The 21277-nt window shown below is 46.1% G+C and overlaps 1 protein-coding gene across 1 annotated transcript in view; it reads left to right on the top strand.

The window, feature by feature from the left end:
* The first annotated feature begins 7716 nt into the window (after positions 1 to 7716).
* The window catches only part of CLIC4 (chloride intracellular channel 4), a 99120-nt gene continuing 85559 nt past the window's right edge, over positions 7717 to 21277 (top strand). The window contains exons 1-2 of the mRNA XM_023219624.2: positions 7717 to 8110; positions 8307 to 9213. Coding sequence (XP_023075392.1) covers positions 9142 to 9213 — 72 coding nt within the window. The 5' untranslated portion in view covers positions 7717 to 8110; positions 8307 to 9141. The remainder of the gene's footprint in view (positions 8111 to 8306; positions 9214 to 21277) is intronic.

The raw sequence follows: 21277 nt of genomic DNA, 5'->3' as shown, positions 1-21277 counted from the left end.
GTGTTCCCCGGGCTGGTCTCAAACTCCTGGGCTCGAGCAATCATCCTGCCTTGGCCTCCCAAATTGCTGGGATTATAAGGGCCAGCCACCCTGCTTGGCCCTATTTTTATTTATTTGTTTGTTTTGAGACAGGGTCTCACACAATCACCCAGGCTGGAGTGCAGTGGTGTGATCATGGCTTACTGCAGCCTTGACCTCCTGGGCTCAAGTGATCCTCCTGCCTCAGTCTCCTGAATAGCTGGAACCACAGATGTGCACCACCATGCCTGGCTAATTTTCATTTTTTTTTTTTTTTTATAGAGATAAGGTCCCACTATGTTGCCCAGGCTGGTCTCAAACTCAAGACCAAGCCTGGGCAAGATAGTGGGACCTCATCTCTACAAATAAAGGTTCAAGTGATCCTCCTGCCACAGCCTCCCAAAGTGCTGGGATTATAGGTGTGAGTCACCATAACCAGGCAAGTATCCTTTATTTAAATGCTTGGGACCTCCCTAAATACATATACCCACTGTGTCCCCACAAAAATTAAAAAAATAAATGCTTGGGACCGAAAGTGTTTCAGATTTTGAATTTTGGATTATTTTGTATTTTGGAATATTTGAGTATACATAATGAGATATCTTGGGGATGGGACCCAAGTCTAAAGCTGAAACTTATTAATGTTTTATATATACCTTATTCACATAGCCTGAATGTAATTTTATATATTTCTTTTTTTTTTTCTTTTTTCTTTTTCTTTCGTTCTTTTTTTTTCTTTTGAACAGAGTTTTGCTCTTGTTGCCCAGGCTGGAGTGCAATGGCACGATCTCGGCTTACCACAACCTCCACCTCCCGAGTTCAAGCAATTCTCGTGCCTCAGCCTCCCAAGTAGCTGGGATTACAGGCATGTGCCACCACGCCTCTATTTTTAGTAGAGACGGGGTTTCTCTGTGTTGATCAGGCTGGTCTCAAACTCCTGACCTCAGGTGATCTGCCCACCTCGGCCTCCCAAACTGCTGGGATTACAGGCTTGAGCCACCGCGCCCAGCCAATTTTATATATTTCAAATAATTTCGTACATGAAACAAAGTTTGTATTCAGTCCTTTTTTTTTTTTTTTTTTTGAGATGGAGTCTCGCTCTGTTGCCCAGGCTGGAGTACAGTGGCGCGATCTCAGCTCACTGAAAGCTCCGCCTCCCAGGTTCACATCATTCTCCTACCTCAGCCTCCCGAGTAGCTGGGACTACAGGTGCCCGCCACCACGCCCAGCTGATTCTTTGTATTTTTAGTAGAGATGGGGGTTTCACTGTGTTAGCTATGATGGTCTCGATCTCCTGACCTCGTGATCCACCCACCTCGGCCTCCCTAAGTGTTTGTATTCAGTATTTTCTTGTGGAATTTTCCACTTGTAGTGTCATGTTGGCACTCAAAAAGTTTCAGATTGTGAAGTATTTTGGATTTGGGGTTTCTGGAGTAGGGATACTCAGCCTGTAATAACTAACACTTATTAAATGCCGATTATTAAATGTTTTAAGTGGATTATCTCATATAATCCTCACAATGAGTTTCTGAATTAGGTTCTGTTATATAGTAGTATCCTTTATATCCACAGTTTCGATTTCTGCAGTTTCAGTTACCCACAATTCAAAGATATTAAATGGAAAATTCTAGAAATAAACCATTTATTAGCTGGGATTATAGGTGTGCTTCACCACACATGACTAATTTTTGTATTTTTTTTTTTTTTTTTTTGAGACAAAGTCTCGCTCTATCGCCCAGGCTGGAGTGCAGTGGCCGGATCTCAGCTCACTGCAAGCTCTGCCTCCTGGGTTCACGCCATTCTCCTGCCTCAGCCTCCCGAGTAGCTAGGACTGCAGGCGCCCGCCACCTCATCCGGCTAGCTTTTTGTATTTTTTTTTAGTAGAGATGGGGTTTCACCATGTTAGCCAGGATGGTCTCGATCTCCTGACCTTGTGATCCACCCGTCTCGGCCTCCCAAAGTGCTGGAATTACAGGCTTGAGCCACCGTGCCTGGCCTTTTTTTTTTTTTTTTTTTTTTTAGTAATGACGGGGTTTCACCATGTTGGCCAGGCTGGTCTTGAATTCCTGACCTCAAGTAATTCACCCATCTTGGCCTCCCAAAGTTCTGGGATTATAGATGTGAGCCATCATACCCAGTCCCATTTATTAGATTTGAGTTGCATGTCAGAATCTTCATTCTGAAGGCTTCTGTGTATATATATTAAATAAATTTGTATGCCTTTTCTCCTATTAACTAATCTGCCTCATGTCAGTAATTTTTCAGTGAACTTTTAGGAGACCATGAGCCTATGGCCTCCACAGTATGGTGCAGTGATCAGGGTGATCAAAGCTACTGTTCTGTTCTGGAAGCCACAGTGAAGAGAACCCAAGAAACTCGCCTGCCTGCAAAGGGGACACAATTGGAAACACCAGTTATTTTATCAAGGTTTTTGACCAGTATGGGATATTTTAAAATATGAGCAAACTGCTTTGAGGAATTGAAATAGACTTTATAGAACTGATAAATGCCCCTTAAAAAGACTGGCCTTGTGCCTTGTTTATACAGTTCCTTTACAGGGTTCCTGAACTGTGGCCCTGAAAGCTAAACTTATATCTTGTGATATAGAAAAAAAGACTAAGATGTGACCACACTTGAACAGGTCTTTTTATGAGGATAATGACTGCCTCCAAGGATCATTTAAATTCCAAAGAAAACTACTTACAAGTTAATCCCTGTTCCCCCATCAAATCATTCTTTGCCCCTCAATAGAATTCTTCTTCCTCTTCCCATAGCCTGTTTCACCAGGATGCAAGCTCCCATTCTTTTTATGACCTCAAGATGATACATAAGTTTCTGTAATTCATGGGGAAGTTGGGTCTTCATTCTGAAGGCTCCTGTGTATGCATGTTAAGTAAATTTGTATGCCTTTTCTCCTATTAGAAAAATAAATAAAAAATAAGTTGCATGCCATTCTGGGGAGCATGATGAAATCTTTTTGTTCTTTTTTTGAGACAGAGTTTCGCTGTTGTCGCCCAGGCTGGAGTACAACAGCACAATCTCGGCTCACTGCAACTTCTGCCTCCTGGGTTCAAGCGATTCTTCTGTCTTGGCCTCCCGAGTAGCTGGGATTACAGGCGCCTGCCACCACGCCCAGCTACTTTTTGTACTTTTAGTAGAAATGGGGTTTCACCACGTTGGCCAGGCTGGTCTCGAACTCCTGACCTCAAGTGATCCACCTGCCTCGGCCTCCCAGAGTGCTGGGATTACAGGTGTGAGCCACCGTGCCCTGCAGAACATGATGAAATCTTATGCCATCTTACTCCATCCCACCCTGGACATGGAATCTTCCCTCTTTGTTCAGCATCCCTACACTGTCTACACTTTGGGCTCATTAGTCACTTCGTAGCTCTCTCAGTTATCAGATCAGCTATGGAGGTATCTCAGTGCTTGTGTTTAAGTAATCCTTATTTTACTCAGTTGTTCTATTTTATTAGTAGTATTGTCATTCCTCTCTTGCTGTGCCTAATTTATAAGTTAAACTTTCTCATGGGTATGCACATATAAAAAAACATAGTACCGTATATATAGGGTTATTACTATTCATGGTTTCAGGCATCCACTGGGGGGGTCTTAAAACATAGTCCCCTGCAGATAAGAGCAGACTACTGCATCTCCTGCTGAAGCAATGAGGAAACTTACTTGGAAGGCAGCTATGCTCACCACCATATCACCAATGCCAGTGCTTCAGAGGAAACTTATTTGGGTTAGGTATCATAACTTGCCCAAACTGGGAGTCTGGCAGTTTGGTAGGGGAAGCCCATATTGAGAACTGCAACACCACCACCCTTACTTCCCTGATAGGTGATGTAGAATCCAGACCAATGCTGCAGATTGGTGAGAGGAAGGAAGGCTAACTCCCTCTGCATGGTGCAAGGAAGCTTCTTAAGGCAGATGGATATTTGAGTTGAGCCTTGAAGAATGGGTAGGAGCCTACCTTTTCCCATGCTCACTTAGTATACAGTGTAGTGAAGAGGAACATAGGTTCCTGAAGAGCGGTGGTTTGAATCCCAGCTCCACCATCTTCCCAGTTGAATGACTCGTGGTTAGTTGTCCTGTGATGCTCGGTTTCCTGGTGGTTTTCGTTGTTCTTGTTGTTGTTGTTGTTGTTGTTGTTGTTGAGACAGTCTTGCTCTGTCACCCAGGCTGGAGTGCAGTGGTGCGATCTCGGCTCATAGCAGCCTCCACCTCCCAGGTTCAAGTGATTCTCGTGTCTCTGCCTCTGGAGTAGCTGGGATTACATGTGTGCGCCACCATGTCCAGCTAAGTTTTGTATTTTTAGTAGAGATGGGGTTTCACCATGTTGGCCAGGTTGGTCTTGAGCTCCTGGCCTCAAGTGATCCACCTGCCTCAGCCTCCCTAAGTGCTGAGATTGCAGGCATGAGTCACCGTGCCTGGCCCTCAGTTTCCTTATTTGTAAAATGAGGACAATGAAAATTATGCCTTGCAATGTTGGGCATAGTGGCTCATGCCTGTAATCCCAGCATTTTTGGAGGCTGAGGTGGGTGAATCACTCAAGGTCAGGAATTTGAGACCACTCTGGCCAACATGGCAAAACTCCATCTCTACTAAAAATACAGAAATTAGCTGGGCATGATGGCATATGCCTGTAATCCCAGCTACTTGGGAGACTGAGACATGAGCATCTCTTGAACCTGGGAGGTGGAGGTTGCAGTGAGACGAGATTGTGCCACTGCACTCCAACCTGGGTGACAGAGGAAGGCTCCGTCTCAAAAAAAAAAAAAAAAAAAGAAAAGAAAATTAAGCCTTGCAAGATCATGATGAATAAATATGATTGGATATGAAAGCGCCCAGCTAGGTGTCTGGCATGCAGTGTGGGAGCTCAGTGACTGGTCAAGAATATGGACAGATGGGAATAATACCAACAGCTAGTATCTACAGAGCACTTACCATCCAAGCTCTTAACATAGACTAATTTATCAATGATCCTGTTAAATATTAATAGGTACTAATTTTAGATCCATGTTTGCAGATGAGAAAATGATACTAATTTAGATCCATTTTTACTGATGACAAAATGAAGCATAGAGAGGTTAAGTAAGTATCCTGAGTTGGTAAATAATAGAGGCAGGATTGGAACCCCAGGCAGCGTGGCCCCAGAGTCCATGTGCCTAGCAGCTCGTTCTCCTGCTAAAATTGCAGAACACTGGGCTGAGACAGTTAGTGAGCAGCATCACAGAGTTTGAAGTGGGAGGAGGAAAGTGTGTCATCGGAGGAGGCTTACTGACCCCCTGTGAAGTGGCAGTCATAAACACAAACCACCTGGCTTCCCAGACTGGAAGAGCATGACAATCCAAATGATATGTCAGGGGTACATGAAACCATAGGATAAACATCATGCAGTCACTCACTCCGTAAGTTTTGTTTTTGTTTTTGTTTTTGTTTTTGAGACAGAGTTTCGCTCTTATTGCCCAGGCTGGAGCGCAATGGCGCGATCTCGGCTTACTGCAACCTCCGCCTCCCAGGTTCAAGAGATTCTCCTGTCTCAGCCTCCCAAGTAGCTAGGATTACAGGCATGCACCACCACGCCTGGCTAATTTTGTATTTTTAGTGGAGATGGGGTTTCTCCATGTTGGTCAGGCTGGTCTCAAACTCCTGACCTCAGGTGACCCACCCACCTTGGCCTCCCAAAGTGCTGGGATTATAGGCGTGAGTCACCACACCCAGCCCACTCCATAAGTTTTTATTGTGTACCATGATCTGTCCTCTGAGCCAGGAATATAGCCATAAACAAAACCAAAAATCCCTGCCCTTATGGCATTTACGTTCTAGCGGGGAAAGAGAGACAATAAGCAGATAAATAGGTAGATATATATCAGAGGGTTATAAGTGTTATGAAGAGAGATAAAGTGGAGGGTGGAGTGAAAGATAGCAACTTGCAATGTTGCATAGAATAGTATTTGGGGAGAGCTCTCTGAGACAATGACATAGATGACATTTGAGCAGAGAGCCAAAGGAAGTAAGGGAGTGGAAGTTGCAGAAATTCTGGGCGAAGACTACTCCAGAGAGGGGGAAGAGCAAGTGCAAAGGCCCTGAGGCCACAGTGTGCTTGGTATATTCAAGGACTAGAAAGGAGGCCAGTGCAGCTGCGGTGGAGAGCAAAGGGAAGAATGGTAGGAGATGAGGTCAGAGGGGTGTGTGGGAGGAGACAACATGTCTCCACCCATCTTCAAGATTTCTGTGTGCCATAAAAACAAGGCTGAGTAAAGAATGTAGAACAGGCATGCATTTCAAAATTGGAAGAGGAGACTTGACTGCAATGTGCTTAGGGTGCCTTCCCTGTATAAACATCCTTTTTCCCTTTCACCCACTCCCAGGACTGACTCTGCCCATCCATGGGAGCCACATGAGGGCGGAACTTGGGAAACTGTAGGTGTGACTGTGACTAGGTTTCTAAGCACAGGCTCTGGGTCTGAGCCTCTTCCTTGGGGGCTTTCTGTTGGGTAGGAGGAGCCCAGGAGATCATCACCACTTCAGGGCTCTGTGAAGGAGAATGTTACTGGCTTCCTCCCAGCTAAGATCTGTGTTTAGTCAATGAAGCCTAAAGGACCCTGGTCTGCTCCTCCTTCCATACCCTGGTGCTGTGAGGCCAGTTGGAGCCTGTGACGGGCAACTCACCATCGGGAATATTTGTTGCCTCTAACTCAATTTTTTATTTTATTTTATTTTATTTTTTTTGACATGGATCTCACTCTGTCGCCCAGGCTGGAGTACAGTGGCATGGTCTCAGCTCACAGCAACCTTCGCCTCCCCAGTTCAAGCGATTCTCCTGCCTCAGCCTCCTGAGTAGCTAGGATTACTGGCACGTGCCAGCACGTCTGGCTAATTTTTGTATTTTTAGTAAAGACGGGGTTTCGCCATGCTGGCCAGGCTGGTCTCGAACTCCTGACCTCAAGTGATCCACTCGCCTCGGTCTCCCAAAGTGTTGGGATTACAGGCATGAGCCACTGTGCCCGGCCTCAATTTGATCAATTCTCAGGCACATTGAGTTTCTGCTGAATTGTTTTTTGGCTTAGATCTGCTTTGAGCTGATTCACCATTTGGTTACTTTTTGGTAGGGCAGAGAGGGTGGATTCTGGATGGAAACTTTGCTTCAGTTCATGATTCTATGAAAAATTAACACTACTGGGTTCAGTCCAGAGTCCGGTCACTTCAGGATTTTCATGGTTCAAGCCCCCATCTAAGGGGAGCCTCTGGAATTTATTTTTTATGTATTTTCAATGAACTAGCCGGGCATAGAGAGTAGAATATGATGCCACATTCTAGCCTGCAGGGGTGGTAGGGACAGAATAAGTCTCAATGCAGGTAACAGCCATACTGACCCAGCAGAGCATAAGGTAAGGCAAGAATCAGTAATTAGCCCCGCCCACTTCTAGATAATGAAACTGAGGCTTAGGAGTTTTAAGGACATTGCCTTGTCGGATTTGAACTTAAATAGTCAGACTCCAGAGCACGTGTTCCTGACCACTGGGATACACTGGTTCTTTCACGGAGCCTCTATGAGAAAATCTGAACAACTTGCTTTGGAGTGGCAGAAGAAGAAGTTGCAAGTTTCACTGTGTTTTCATGCCTACATACAATTTGTTCAAACATTCTGATACGTGCTAGGCACGGAGGATGTGGAAACAAACCTCCCATGTCTGGGCCTCCTGGAACTCACTATTTAGCCCAACCTGGGAAGTTGGGAGGAGTAGCTGTGAGTCAAGTATTATGGAAAATCAGAAAAGGGCACAAGTAATTGCTTCCAGAGGAGGTGAAACTTGCCCCAGGCACTCAACCGCAGCAAACCGGGACCAGGTGCCTACAATCTCTAGGTAAGCACAGCTCTTGCCCTCGGGGGCCTAAATCCCAGCGCAGTTTAACTGGTTTGTGGACCACCTACTTCAGAACTGTCCTGGTGCTTGCTAAGATGTGGGTTTCTCTTTTTCCCCAGAGGATCTGGGAAACACACAAAGCGGGGGGGGGGTGGGGGGGAGGGGGGAAGGCTGCGTGTAGCACCCAGGTGATTCTGATGCACACTCAAATTTGCCAGGTGAGCGGGGAGAAGAAATGGGTGTGGGCAGTGGGGAACAAGATGGACAACGACTTGGGAGTCCTTAGTGGCCTGCAGGCACCGAAATTGCAGTTCAAGATCGTGAGCTCTGGGAACTGTTACTCTCCAAGGGGTAGCTCAGAGCCAGAAACACAGTAAGGTTTCATAAATATTTGCGAATATGCCGGCTGCCAAGATCGAAACGATCAGGAGCGTCAAAGGGAAAAACGAAGTCAGAGGCAGAAGAAAAAGGTGTTCCCCAGGCGATGAAAACTTTCCGGTAAGTTGTCTTGGAAAAGTCAACTCGGCGTAATAGAGGGAGTTGTGGAGGCGGCCGCTGCGGGAAAGGGCGATGAGTCCTGGGGTGCTGCAGCGGGGGAGTGGGTGGGAGGCGCCTCCTCGCTTCCCCAGGCCGGCCGAGGGATGAGGTCACCTGGTACAGCACCAGTAGCAGCTGCGGAGAACGCGCAGGCGCTGCGGCGGGAGGCAGTGTCAGGCTCGGGCCCCTGGGGAATTCCTCCCCTCCGCGGCCCCCCCCGCCCCCCCGCCCGCCGGCCCCCTCGAGAGGCGTACCCGGGTCCCCCCGCCCGAGCCGGCGCTTTGTACCGCCCACCAAAGCCCCGCCCTCCGCACAGGCCACGCCTCCTGCCAGCTTCGAGGCGTCGCAGTGGTCCTTTCGTCTGCTCCGGAGCGGTCCCACCGCCTTCCCCGTCCGAGGCCACGCCCCCGTGCTCCTGCCGCCTTTGTTTCTCCTGAGAGTCCCGAGGCGCCGCGCCTTGGCCCCGCCTACAGCCCGAGGCCCCGCCCCCGGCGCCCCGCCCCGCCCCGCCCCGCCGTTTGAAGCGGCTCGGGCTGCGGCTGCCTCAGAGTCGCGCGCGGGGCGTGGGGCGGTGCTGAGGAGCTGAAACTGTGGCCAGCTCGACGCCGGACAGTCCAGCGAGCAGCGCGGCGGGAACTGGCAGCCGGAGCAGTCCCGGAGCAGAAGCAGCAGCAGTAGCCGTCGCTGTTGGCAGAGCGCAGCCGAGCCGGCCATGGCGTTGTCGATGCCGCTGAATGGGCTGAAGGAGGAGGACAAAGAGCCCCTCATCGAGCTCTTCGTCAAGGTGAGCGCTCGCCTCGCTGTCCCGCCCGGCCGAGCCCCCGCCGCCCTCCCGGCTGCGGAGAGAGGCGTCCCGAGGCGCCCCCGCTCGGCGCCAGCACCCGTCCCTCTGCGGGCTCCCGCGTCCCCGGCCCATTGTCTGGGGGCCGCTGGCGCCTTCCCGCCTCCGAGGGCCCGTCGAGGGGTCCAGGGTGGGGACCCGGGCGGCGGCCACCGTCTCCAACCGCGCGGGCTCTGGCGGACGCCGGACCAGCGTCCCGCGCCCGGGTGGGTCGGGAAGAGCCCGCGGGCGGGACTTGCCTGCTCCGGGGCCCCAGCGCCGGGCGCGCGCGGGTCCTGTCACCACCCCCCGCCCGGGCGCGGGGGCCCGGGGGCCCGGCCCCACCCGCTCCCCAGCGCTCCGCTCCGCTCCGCCGCCGCCCGGAGCCCGACCTGCGGTCCGCCGCCCGATGAGCTTTCAGACGAACTTCTTTGAACGCTTTTTTGAAAAAACATTTGCTCCCCACTGATCTGAAACGGAAACTTTAATTTTCGATGCAATCTTAAACAAATTTACTAACGAGCAGGTGCTCTTGGACCTTCGGAAAAGACCGAGATTCCCAACTTGTGTTTTTCTGTCTTGGGCATTTATTGGCTTTCTCGTTTCTCAAGCGCGGAGTGTTCTGTATGATGCAACAATTTTGGCTTCTCCCCGCGGCGTTGCTGCTTGGGGAAGGATTGTGTGTGCCCTTTTGTTTTGAAAGAAATTGAGGGAGAGAATTCTTAACTTGCTTGGGCTTTAAAGGGTTGGTTTTCCCTTCTTGTGTCTTCACCTTTCATGTCCTGGAACTTATTTGCTTACACATACTACCCCTCTTCCTTTCCTTTCCTTTTCTCTTTAATACTTTTCATTTTAGCCAAAGAGAGTCGAAGTTACAAACATCTGGATCCAGCTCCTTCCTTCAAAACTTAAAAAAACACTTTGAGATTCTTCCAGCGACTTAAAAAGCCAGGCTCATTCAGAGCTAGGCAACATACTGGAAAGTAAATGGTCATCTAGAACTATTGGGTTCTTTTTTTCCCCCGAGTTTTTACTTTAAAGAAAGGACATTTCAGGGTGTGTTTAAGAGATGGAGAAGGGCAGGGCGCAGTGGCTCACGCCTGTAATCGCAGCACTTTCAGAGGCCGAGGTGGGAGGATTACTTGAGTTCAAAAGTTCGAGTCCAGCCTGAACAAGATGGCGAAACCCCGTCTCTACAAAAAAATGCAAAAATTAGCTGGGAGCGATGTTGCTCGCCTGTACTACTCTGGAGGCCGCGGTGGGAGAATCGCTTGAGCCCGGGAGGTCGAGGCTGCAGTGAGCCCATGTCGCACCACTGCACTCCAGCCTTGGAGACAGAACAAGACCCTGTCTCAAACAAAAGAGATGGAGAGAAGAAATAATCTGCAGTTACTTCTGCAGTCTTCAGTAATGATTGAAACAAGGTTTGCCTTAGGATTTTCTTTCAATTGTCAATTTTCGATTTTTTTTTTTTGGTCCAGGTAACTGAAACAGCAGACAGGTATAGAACCCCCAAAATATCAAAGAGTTTCAGTTACTTTGAGTGGCAGATACAGTACTTTGAGGTGCATAGAATGTAGGAAGGAACCTGAAATATAAGAAAGGAAGGAGGCCGGTTGCTGTGGTCACGCCTGTAATCCCAGCACTTTGGGAGGCTGAGGCGGGCAGATCACAAGGTCAGGAGATCGAGACCATCCTGGCCAACATGGTGAAACCCCATCTCTACTAAAAATACAGAAATTAGCTGGGCATGGTGGCGGGCACCTGTAGTCCCAGCTACTCGGGAGGCTGAGGCAGGAGAATTGCTTGAACCCGGGAGGCAGAGGTTGTGGTGAAAGGGTGGTGGGTGGAAAGCAGCATTGAGAAGGGAAACGAGTGGACCAGAGATGAGTTTAAAAAATTTTACTGAGGAATAAGAAGGAATTTCCATAAACTAAAAAAAAGTGCATCATGAATAATCTGTACAACATGATACTCAATGGTGAAACTTTAGAACAGTGTTAAACTTAGATAAAGCTACCATCGGGCTGGGCGAGGTGGCTCACACCTGTAGCATTTTGGGAGGCTGAGATGGGGAGATCACTTGAGGCCAGGAGTTTGAGACCAGCCTGGCCAACAGGGTGAAACCCTATCTCTACTAAAAATGGAAAAATTAGGCGGGCATGGTGGTGGGCCCAGCTCCTCGGGAGGCTGAGGCATGAGAATCGCTGGAACCCGGGAGGCGAAGGTTGCAGTGAGCCGAGATCAAGCCACACTGCACTCCAGCCTGGGCAACAGAGAGAGACTTAGTCTCAAAAAAAAAAAAAAAAGATAAAGCTATTATCAGTTACGGCTCTATTCAGCATTCTATTGGAGGAGCTAATCAAAGAAGACAAGAAAAATGAAGTATCTGAATTAGGAAGAGATCAGTGCTTAATGCCTTGCTTACTATTAATTTCATCTTTCAGTTAGAATAGCAGAGGGGCGTGGTGCAGTTTTCCAAACTTGAGTCACTTGCATACCCTTTCTGTTTTTCATATTTGTGTTGTGAACCACTGAAAATCATCCTTCCTACCACTAGTTGTGAGCCTTTCTCATTGGGCTTGCTGGCAGAGAATCAGGGTTCAAGTCACAGTTCTTGACTCCTTGGTTGGGTTACCCTAGGTAGTTTTCACTCTTTAAGCCTTATTTATCTCATTTGTGAAATGTTTTCTGCTACCCAGTGATTCAACATAGCAAAACTTTGCACTAATATAGATCAGTTTGTTTGTTTGTTTGTTTGTTTTTGAGATGGTGTCTCACTCTGTCTCCCTGGCTGGAGTGCAGTGGCGCGATCTCGGCTCACTGCACCCTCTGCCTCCCGGGTCCAAGTGATTCTTCTGCCTTAGCCTCCTGAGGAGCTGGGATTACAGGCATACACCACCACGCCTGGCTGATTTTTGTATTTTTAGTAGAGACCGGGTTTCACCATGTTGGCCAGGCTGGTCTCAAACTCCTGACCTTCAGTGATATGCCCACTTTGGCCTCCCAAAGTGCTGGGATTACAGGCTTGAGCCTCTGTGCTTGGCCCCTAGACCAGTTTGTTCGAAAGGGAAAAAAGGGACAGGTAAAATGTTGTAAAGGGCATTCTTGTTCTCTTCTCAAAACCTATGTGTGGGAAATGCAAATGGGGGAAATACCCTTGTAAATATAGTTATTTTGAAAGCAGTGGGCCCGGTGTGGTGGCTCACTCCTATAATCCCAGCCTTTTGGGAGGCGGAGGGGGGTAGATCACTTGAGGTTGAAACCAGCCTGGCCAACATGGCGAAACCCCATTTCTACTAAAAATATAAAAATTAGCCACACACAGTGGCGCTTGGCTGTAATCCCAGCTATTTGAGAGACTGAGGCAGGAGAACTGCTTGAACCCTGGAGGCGGTGGTTGCAGTGAGCCGAGATGGTGCCACTGCACTCCAGCCTGGGCGACAGAGTGAGACTCCATCTCAAAAAATAAAAATTAAAAAAAAAGAAAAAAGAAGTAGTGAGTGTGCAGAGGCTGTGGTTGTCCAGAGTGGTATGCTAAACAGTGTTAACCTGCCAAGAGGTATCTGAGTTTGTAGAAGAAAACTATTTACAGTTGAAGCACATAGCATGTATAGAAATCAGAAATTTGGTGGTGGTGCTGGGGGAAGGCCAAGGGATGCAACGGGGCTTTGAGCCTACCTGTCTAGCATTGAGCTTTACATTTAAGAGTGAGAGATGAACACCTTCTCAAATAGTGTGACTGAACTCACAGCTATATTTTCTTCCCTGTGAGTAGTTTTTGGAGTTGTCCACCCATGAGCCCATTAACTGCCATCTATATAACAGCAGGATGGTTTTTTTGGTTTGTTTTTGTTTTGTTTTAATCTCAACATCTAGAGGATAGATAGGATGCCCTCCCAAAAGTAAAAAAGGCAGCTGGGCTGTGATGGCTCACTCCTGTAATCCTAGCACTTTAGGGGGCCAAGGAGGATGAATCTCTTGAGTGCAGGAGTTCTAGACCAGCCTGGGTGAAACCCTGTCTCTACAAAAACTATTTAAAAGGTTGTCAGGCACAGTGGCTCATGCCTGTAACCCCAGTACTTTGGGAGGCTGAGGCAGGCAGATCTCTTGAGCTCAGGAGTTTGAGACCAGCCTGGGCAACCTGGGTACCCTGTCTCTACAAAAAATACAAGAAATTGGCTGGGTGTGGTGATACATGCCTGTGGTCCCAGCTGAGGTGGGAGGATTCCTTTAGCCTGGGAAGCAGAGGTTGCTGTGAGCCGTGATCATGCCACTGCACTCCAGCTTGGGTGAGACCCTGTCTCTAAACAAATAAGTAAGTAACTAAGCTGGGCCTGCTGGCCCACACCCGTAGCCCTAGCCCTAGAGGCTGAGGGTGGGAGGATTGCTTGAGCCCAGGAATTCGAAGCTGCAGTGAGCTTATGATCATGCGCCTGCACTCCAATCTGGGTGACAGAGCAAGACCCTATCTCAGGGAGAAAAAAAAAAAAAAAAGGCTTACAGTGGCAGTCATCCTCAACAGTGGAGATGCTCTCTGCTCCACCCAGAGGAGCCTGGTAGATGTATATATGTCCAGCTGGGAACCACCAACAGATACGGTATATTTCTTTTTTCTTTTTTTTTTGAGACAGAGTCTCGCTCTGTCGCCCAGGCTGGAGTGCAGTGGCGCGATCTCACCTCACTGCAAGCTCCGCCTCCCGAGTCCACACCATTCTCCTGCCTCAGTCTCCTGAGTAGCTGGGACTACAGGCGCCTGCCACCACACCCGGCTAATTATTTTGTATTTTTTTAGTAGAGACGGGGTTTCACCACGTTAACCAGGATGTTCTCGTTCTCCTGACCTCGTGATCTGCCTGCCTCAGCCTCCCAAAGTGCTGGGATTACAGGCGTGAGCCACTGCATCCGGCCCAGATATGGTATATTTTGGACCTTTTAGCAAGGGCATAAGGTCCCTTATAATCTGACTACTGCCTGGGTTTCTTTCTTTCTTTCTTTTTTTAAAGACAGAGTTTCGCCCTTGTTGCCCCTCAGCCTCCTGAGTGGAACTACAGGCGTGCGCCACCATGCCTGGCTAATTTTGTATTTTTAGTAGAGACGGGGTTTCTCCATGTTGGTCAGGCTTGTCTCGAACTCCTGACCTCAGGTGATCTGCCCACCTTGGCCTCCCAAAGTGCTAGGACTGCAGGCATGAGCCACCGCATCTGGCCTACTGCCTGGGTTTCTAATCCAACATGTCCAGTTACTAATTGTGTATCCCAGGATACATTACTTAAACCTCTCTGTGCCACATCTGCACAGTTGGGATATTAGTGGAACAGTCCTGTGGGATAAATTAATATATGTAGTATGCAACAATCTTAGCACAATGTCTAGTACACAGTAAGCAAATAAATGCTAGTTGTGTTTAATTTTTGTATGAATATATATTTATATGCAGATCTCCCCTACTAGATAGACAGTAAATTTCTTGGGGATGGGGTGTGCATATGATTCAGAGTGCCTGCAACTTAAGAGGATGCCAAATTTTTGAAATGAGATTGCTCCCTTCTTTCAGAGAATTCTGTTTTCGAGCATTTTGTTGTCAATGTATGTCTGTACCATGCTTTGGAATTAGAAACCACTTACTGAGATCCCGATGGTTGCAGTGTCAGAACATGGTTCTTCATCCTGTTTTCTCTAGCCTCCAGTCTCCAAACCCAATGTAATTTTATCTACTCACATCTTTTTTTCTCCATTATTTAATACTTCCAGTTTTTTTTTTTTGTTTGTTTTTTTTTTTTGAGATGGAGTCTCACACTATTACCTGGGCTGGAGTGCAGTTTCACAATCTTGGCTCACTGCAACCTCTGCCTCCTGAGTTCAAGCGATTCTCCTGCTGCAGACTCCTCAGTAGCTGGGATTGCAGGTGCCTGCCACCATGGCCAGCTAATTTTTTGTATTTTTGGTAGAGACGGGGAGCTAATTTGTACTTCTAGTAGAGATGGGGTTTCACTGTGTTGGCCAGGCTGATCTTGAACTCCTGACCTAGTGATCCGCCTGTTTCGGCCTCCCAAAGTGCTGGGATTACAGGCGTGAGCCACCGCACCAGTCTTTTATATATTTACTAGTGTTTCTTGTTGGCTATGTCCAGAATTTGGGGAACCAAGATTTTTGTTTGGGTAAAACTAATTATCAACTTTTGAACCACAAATGAGAGTAGTAGAGACGGGGTTTCTCGATCCAGCCTGGCCAACATGGTGAAACCCCGTCTCTACTAAAAATACAAAAATTAGCCAGGCACGGTGGCAGCTGCCTATAATCCCAGCTACTTGGGAGGCTGAGGCAGGAGAATCGCTTGAACCCGGGAGGCAGAAGTTGCAGTGAGCCGAGATTGTGCCATTGAACTTCCAGCCTGAGGGACAAGAGCAAGACTCTGTCTCAAAAACAAGCAAACCAGAAAACAGAAATTAATCCCTTTGCAGAGTTCAGTTTTATGGGCTGGAATAAACTTGTTGCCATACCACTGTGAATTGGGACGGCAAGTAGTCACCAAGCTGCTGGGATTGGGGTGGTGGTTGTAAAAAGTTAATCTGGTGCAGGGTGGCATAACACATAAGAGTCTGTTTCTTTTAAGATATTTGGCAGAGGTTCCTAATGTGCATGGACTCTGGAGCCAGACTGCTTGACTTGAATCTGGCTTCTAGTGTGTCAGGCAAGTTTTTAAGCTCTCAGTGCTTCAGTTTCCTAACTTCTAATATCAGGGCAATAATAATAATAATAATAATAATAATAATAATAATAATAACAGTTTTATATGGTTACTGAGGGGATTAAAACTGTTAATCTATGCATATTAGGGTAGTTTAAGTTGCTGTAATAAGTTATCTCCCCACCAACAATGGTTCAAATAAGATTGAAATTTATTTCTTACCCTTCAGTCCAGGAGAATGTCTTCGATGTTAGGGTGACTTTCCTCCTCACAGTCATTAAGGGACCCGGGCTCTTTCTAGTTTATTTGTCCTCTAACGCCCAGAGCATTGTCCTCTTCTGAGTTGTCAAAGCTGGTGGCTGACAAGTACTGTCTGCTGCCAGTGGGGGGTGGAAAATATGGAGGAAGCACATCTTGAGGGCTGCAGCTCGGAAGTTCTACCTGTTACTTCTGGTCACATTCTACTGGAGAGAACTTAATCACATAGCTTCATCTGTAAGAGAGGCTGGCAAGCGTGGTCTAACCGTGTACCATCCTATGTAAAGCTTTAGGAAGAGTGCTTGACACAGAGTAAACACCTTTTGTCATCGATAATAGTATATAATTTTAAAATGTAGACTCTGTTAGTAGGATCAGGGGGTTCTGTAAATCCTTGAAATTACAGTAAAAATTATAATGTGAGGCTTTTTTTTTCTGGAAATTCCTAAACCAAGGCTAAGAACCAGTGTTTTAAAAGAAGTAAATAGTGAAATCCTTAGTGTCAAGAATACTTTGTATAAGCAAGGTATAAAAGAAGGGCTTGGGCTAAATCACTAAGGTCTCTTCTAGTTATAATTAACTATGACTTAAAGAAATTATTAACTATGACTTAAAGAATGTACCGGCATGAACTAAGTGCTGATACTGAGTTAAGTACTATGGAAGATGTAAGAAATTATTAACCAGTTAATTTCTTACTGTTTACAAAGGAAAGAAAACAACACAAGATGGTCCATGCTTAAAGAGTCAAGTGTGGCTCACATTAAGTTGGGCTAGGAGATGTGGGGAAAGATGGAAGGAGGCTTAAACTTGACCTTGAAAAAAGGAGGTGAATAGGTGGGTTTGGAATAGCCAAGAATGGGAATGTGAGTTTTGACATCATTTGGAAACTCCTTATGCAGGAAACAATTGGTAGATTGATACCTAAGAAGGAACCAGGAGTGATTCAGATCTGTAGTGCCAGGGAGACAGGTTATTTAAAAGTTGAAGAAGAGACTTTTAAAACCTAACCTGGGTTTTTGTTAATGTATACATTTTCCTAGCCTTTTTCATTCTCCCCATACTTTCCCATTTTTTTGGATTGCTGTCTATTCAATAACTTTTCAGTGGCACTTGGAAAGGTGCAAATGGATTGTACAGACGGACTGTTTGACAGTTTAAAGTGGGAATTCTTTATATTTTGTTTCAAGGGCAGGCTTCAAACCTCCCCCCATCTTTGTTTTTTCAAACAGAAAAAATGAAATAAATTTTCTATAGGAAACGATGCTGAAAACTTTGTTCTAGTAATTAACAAAAACTAACTCAATATTCAGACAATATTACCTTGAATCTAAATTTGCCATTCATATGAGGTTTCTGGGGACGGGGGGTGAATTCAGGAGACAGAAATGAATGTAAAGTATGAAGTTAATGAAAACCTATTATTGTAACTTTTTTGCCTGAGCTGTTCTTGAAGACCTAACAATGCTGCTTTTGGCAAAGGCCAAAGTTGATGATTTTGGTTTAATGTAAAAACCTGTGAGAAAGGAGCCTAGAATGGGGAAGATGCAGGAGGCTTTGAGCCTAGGAGACTGAGCACATGAAAAGCTTAACACATTATGAATAATGATAGGAAAGAGGCAATTGGGAGAAGAACCTGGCTGTCACGAAAAGTCACAGTTGGTTTGGGAAGATGCCTGCAGAGGTGCCTAGAAGCCAGTAAGTAAGGATGGTGAGCCATCCTTTCCCGCTTCCTGTTTCATTAGAGCTGTGGAGCCTCAGTGTTCTGATGTCTCCTGAATAGGGAATTATGAGTCCATAAAAGGAAAATGTGTTAGGCAGGATGGGAAGTGTGATTAAGGCATGAGTTAAGATTTTGGTCAAGTAGAGGAGTAAGCTAGGATGGGTTTGCCCATTTTAGATGCTTGTGTAGAGAATAGAAAGGGACTTTTTGAAGGAAAGTAACATTAGGTCATGGTTACCTATTGTCTAAGGATGATTTAAGACATGTAAATGTAATTTAGGGCATTGGCTGGTGAATTTTCTTGTGGCTTTTAATTATATTGTTTATTTCGAGACTTGCCTCTTATCTCTCAGTGGTCAGTTCCAGATAATTGGTATAAGATACAAGAAATAAGTCATAGGCCTGCTGCAGTGGCTCACACCTGTAATCCCAGCACTTTGGGAGACTGAGGTGGGCGGATCACCCGAGGTTAGGAGTTTGAGGCCAGCCTGGCCAACATGGTGAATCCCTGTCTCTACTAAAAATACAAAAATTAGCTGGGCGTGGTTGTGGGAACCCGTAATCCCAGCTACTCAGGAGGCTGAGGCAGGAGAATTGCTTGAACCCAGGAGGCGAAGGTTCCAGTGAGTTGAGATTGTGCAACTGCACTCCAGCCTGGGCGACGGAGAAAGATTCCGTCTCATAAAATAAAATAAAATAAAATAAAATAAAATAAAATAAAATAAAATAAAATAAAATAAAATTATAGCCTGGGCAAAATAGTGAGACCTCATCTCTATAAAAACTAAATTTTTGTATTTTTAGTAGAGATGGGGTTTCACCATGTTGGTCAGGCTTGTCTTGAACTCCTGACCTCATGATCTGCCCGCCTCGGCCTCCCAAAGTGCTGGGATTACAGGTGTGAGCCACCACTCCCGGTCCCATGTCTACTAAAAATACAAAAATTAGCTGGGCATGGTGGTACACGCCTGTAATCCTAGCTACTCAGGAGGCTGAGGCAGGAGAATCTCTTGAACCTGGGAGACGGAGGTTGCAGTGAGCCGAGATCACACCACTGCACTCCAGCCTGGGCGACAGAGTGAGACTGTCTCAAAAAAAAAAAAAAAAAAAAAATTAAAAATTAAAAAAAAAAAATTAGTCTGGTGTGGTGGTGGTTGTGAGTACCTCTAGACCTAGCTTTGGCAGGCTGAGGCCGGAGGATCACTTGAGTCTAGAAGTTCGAGGCTACAGTGACCTATGATTGTGCCACTGCACTCTGACCTGGGTGACAGATGGAGATCCTGTCTCTTTAAAAAAAAAAAAAAGAACTATCCATATAATTAGCCTTATATGATTTTTTTCCTTTATTTAAAATAAAACCACAAAAACAAAATTAAAGAAAAAAAGCCAGGATAATGTATGAGTCTAATTTATGAAAGTGACAACTTAATGCAGATAAATAATACTGTATTTGGAAATTGTATCAAATGTAGACTAGGAGTATCTTAAATTTTAACATTATTATTATTATTATTTTTGAGACGGAGTTTTGCTCTTGTTGCCCGGACTGGAGTGCAGTGGCATGATCTTGGCTCACCGCAACCTCTGCCTCCCAGTTTCAAGCGATTCTCCTGCCTCAGTCTCCTGAGTAGCTGGGACTATAGGCATGTGCCACCACACCCAGCTAATTTTTTGTATTTTTTAGTAGAGACGGGATTTCACCATGTTGGCCAGGATGGTCTCGATCTCTTGACCTCGGGATCCGCCTGCCTTAGCCTCCTAAAGTGCAGGGATTATAGGTGTGAGCCACCGCACTCGGGTAACATTAATGTTTTGAACAAGTAACTATTAGAACCAGGGCCAGGAATGGACATGCGTGCAACATGCATATATTTTGTACCTTTAAGCATCCTTTTGTAGGTGTCTTTGCTTTTCTTGAAGTTGAAATGCAAGCTGTTTCTTGGAGCTGAAATAAGCTAGGAATATGACAGGTTTTCTTTTTCTTTTTTTGTAACAAAATTATTACTTCCAACTTACATGTGAATAACTCATTCTTATGAAAAGATTTAGTTCTTATTATAATAGAGTTGTAAAAATGTCAGTCACATGTAATAACTTAAGTATTGAATTTTACCACTGTGCAGCATAGCTATTTATTTGTGTATGTGGGAGAAGAAAATAGAGAATCTGAAGAAATATTGGCGAATACAAAACCAAATAATCAGATGAAAGCTGAGGTAATTAAGAACTTTTTTTTTTTTGAAATGGACTCTGTCACCCAGACTGGAGTGCAGTGGCGTGATCTTGGCTCACTGCAACCTCTGCCTCCAGGGTTCAAGTGATTCTCCTGCCTCAGCCTCCTGGGTAGCTGGGATTATAGACACCCACCACCATGCATGGCTGGTTTTTTTTTTTTTTTTTTTGAGACGGAGTTTCACTCTGGTTTCCCAGGCTGGAGTGCGATGGCATGATCTCTGCTCACCGCAACCTCCGCCTCCCAGGTTCAAGTGATTCTCGTGCCTCAGCCTCCCAAGTAGCTGAGATGACAGACATGCACCACCACACCTGGCTAATTTTGTATTTTTAGTAGAGATGGGGTTTTTCCATTTTGGTCAGGCAGGTCTTGAACTCCCGACCTCAGGTGATCCGCCCACCTCAGTCTCCCAAAGTGCTGGGATTACAGGCGTAAGCCACCGTGCCCGGCCTAGTTTTTGTATTTTTAGTAGAGATGGGGTTTCACCATGTTGGGCAGGCTGGTCTTGAACTCTTGACCTCAGGTGATCTGCCTGCCTTGGCCTCCCAAAGTGCTGGGATTACAGGCATGAGCCACTGCACTTGGCCTTAAGAACTTTTAAGGATTTGTAAATTCTCTGCATGTTTTCTTCTGCTAACAACCAGTTACTTTATTTTGGAAGTAGAGAACAGGTGGTGGATTACAAGACAGAATATTCATTAAAAACTAAAGGTGGGCCGGGCGTGGTGGCACACGCCTGTAACCCCAGCACTTTGAGTGGCTGGGGCAGGACGATCATTTGAGCCCAGTAGTTCGAGACCAGCCTGAGCAACACAGTGAGACCCTGTCTCTACAAAAAAACTAAAGGTGAACCATACTAGATTATTGTGTTACTTAGGAAAATGGAAAAAGTGGTAGCTGTGAAAACAGACTAATCAGGAAAAAAAGAAGATGATTAGACTTAAGAAATTAAATTTAAGCCTTGACCATAACAGCACCCAAGACTGAAATGAAATTTTTTCTTTTTCTTTCCTTCTTTTATCTTTTCTCTTTCTTTCTTTCTTTCTTTCTTTTTTTTTTTTTTTGAGGCACAGTCTTGCTCTGTGGCCCAGGCTGGTACAGTCACAGCTCACTGCAACCCCAA

This window comes from Piliocolobus tephrosceles, chromosome 1 (assembly GCF_002776525.5).
Source record: "Piliocolobus tephrosceles isolate RC106 chromosome 1, ASM277652v3, whole genome shotgun sequence".
NCBI classification, from domain to species: Eukaryota; Metazoa; Chordata; class Mammalia; order Primates; family Cercopithecidae; genus Piliocolobus; species Piliocolobus tephrosceles.
Note: the sequence above shows the minus strand (reverse complement) of the source record. Positions and strands in the feature narration are given on the sequence as shown.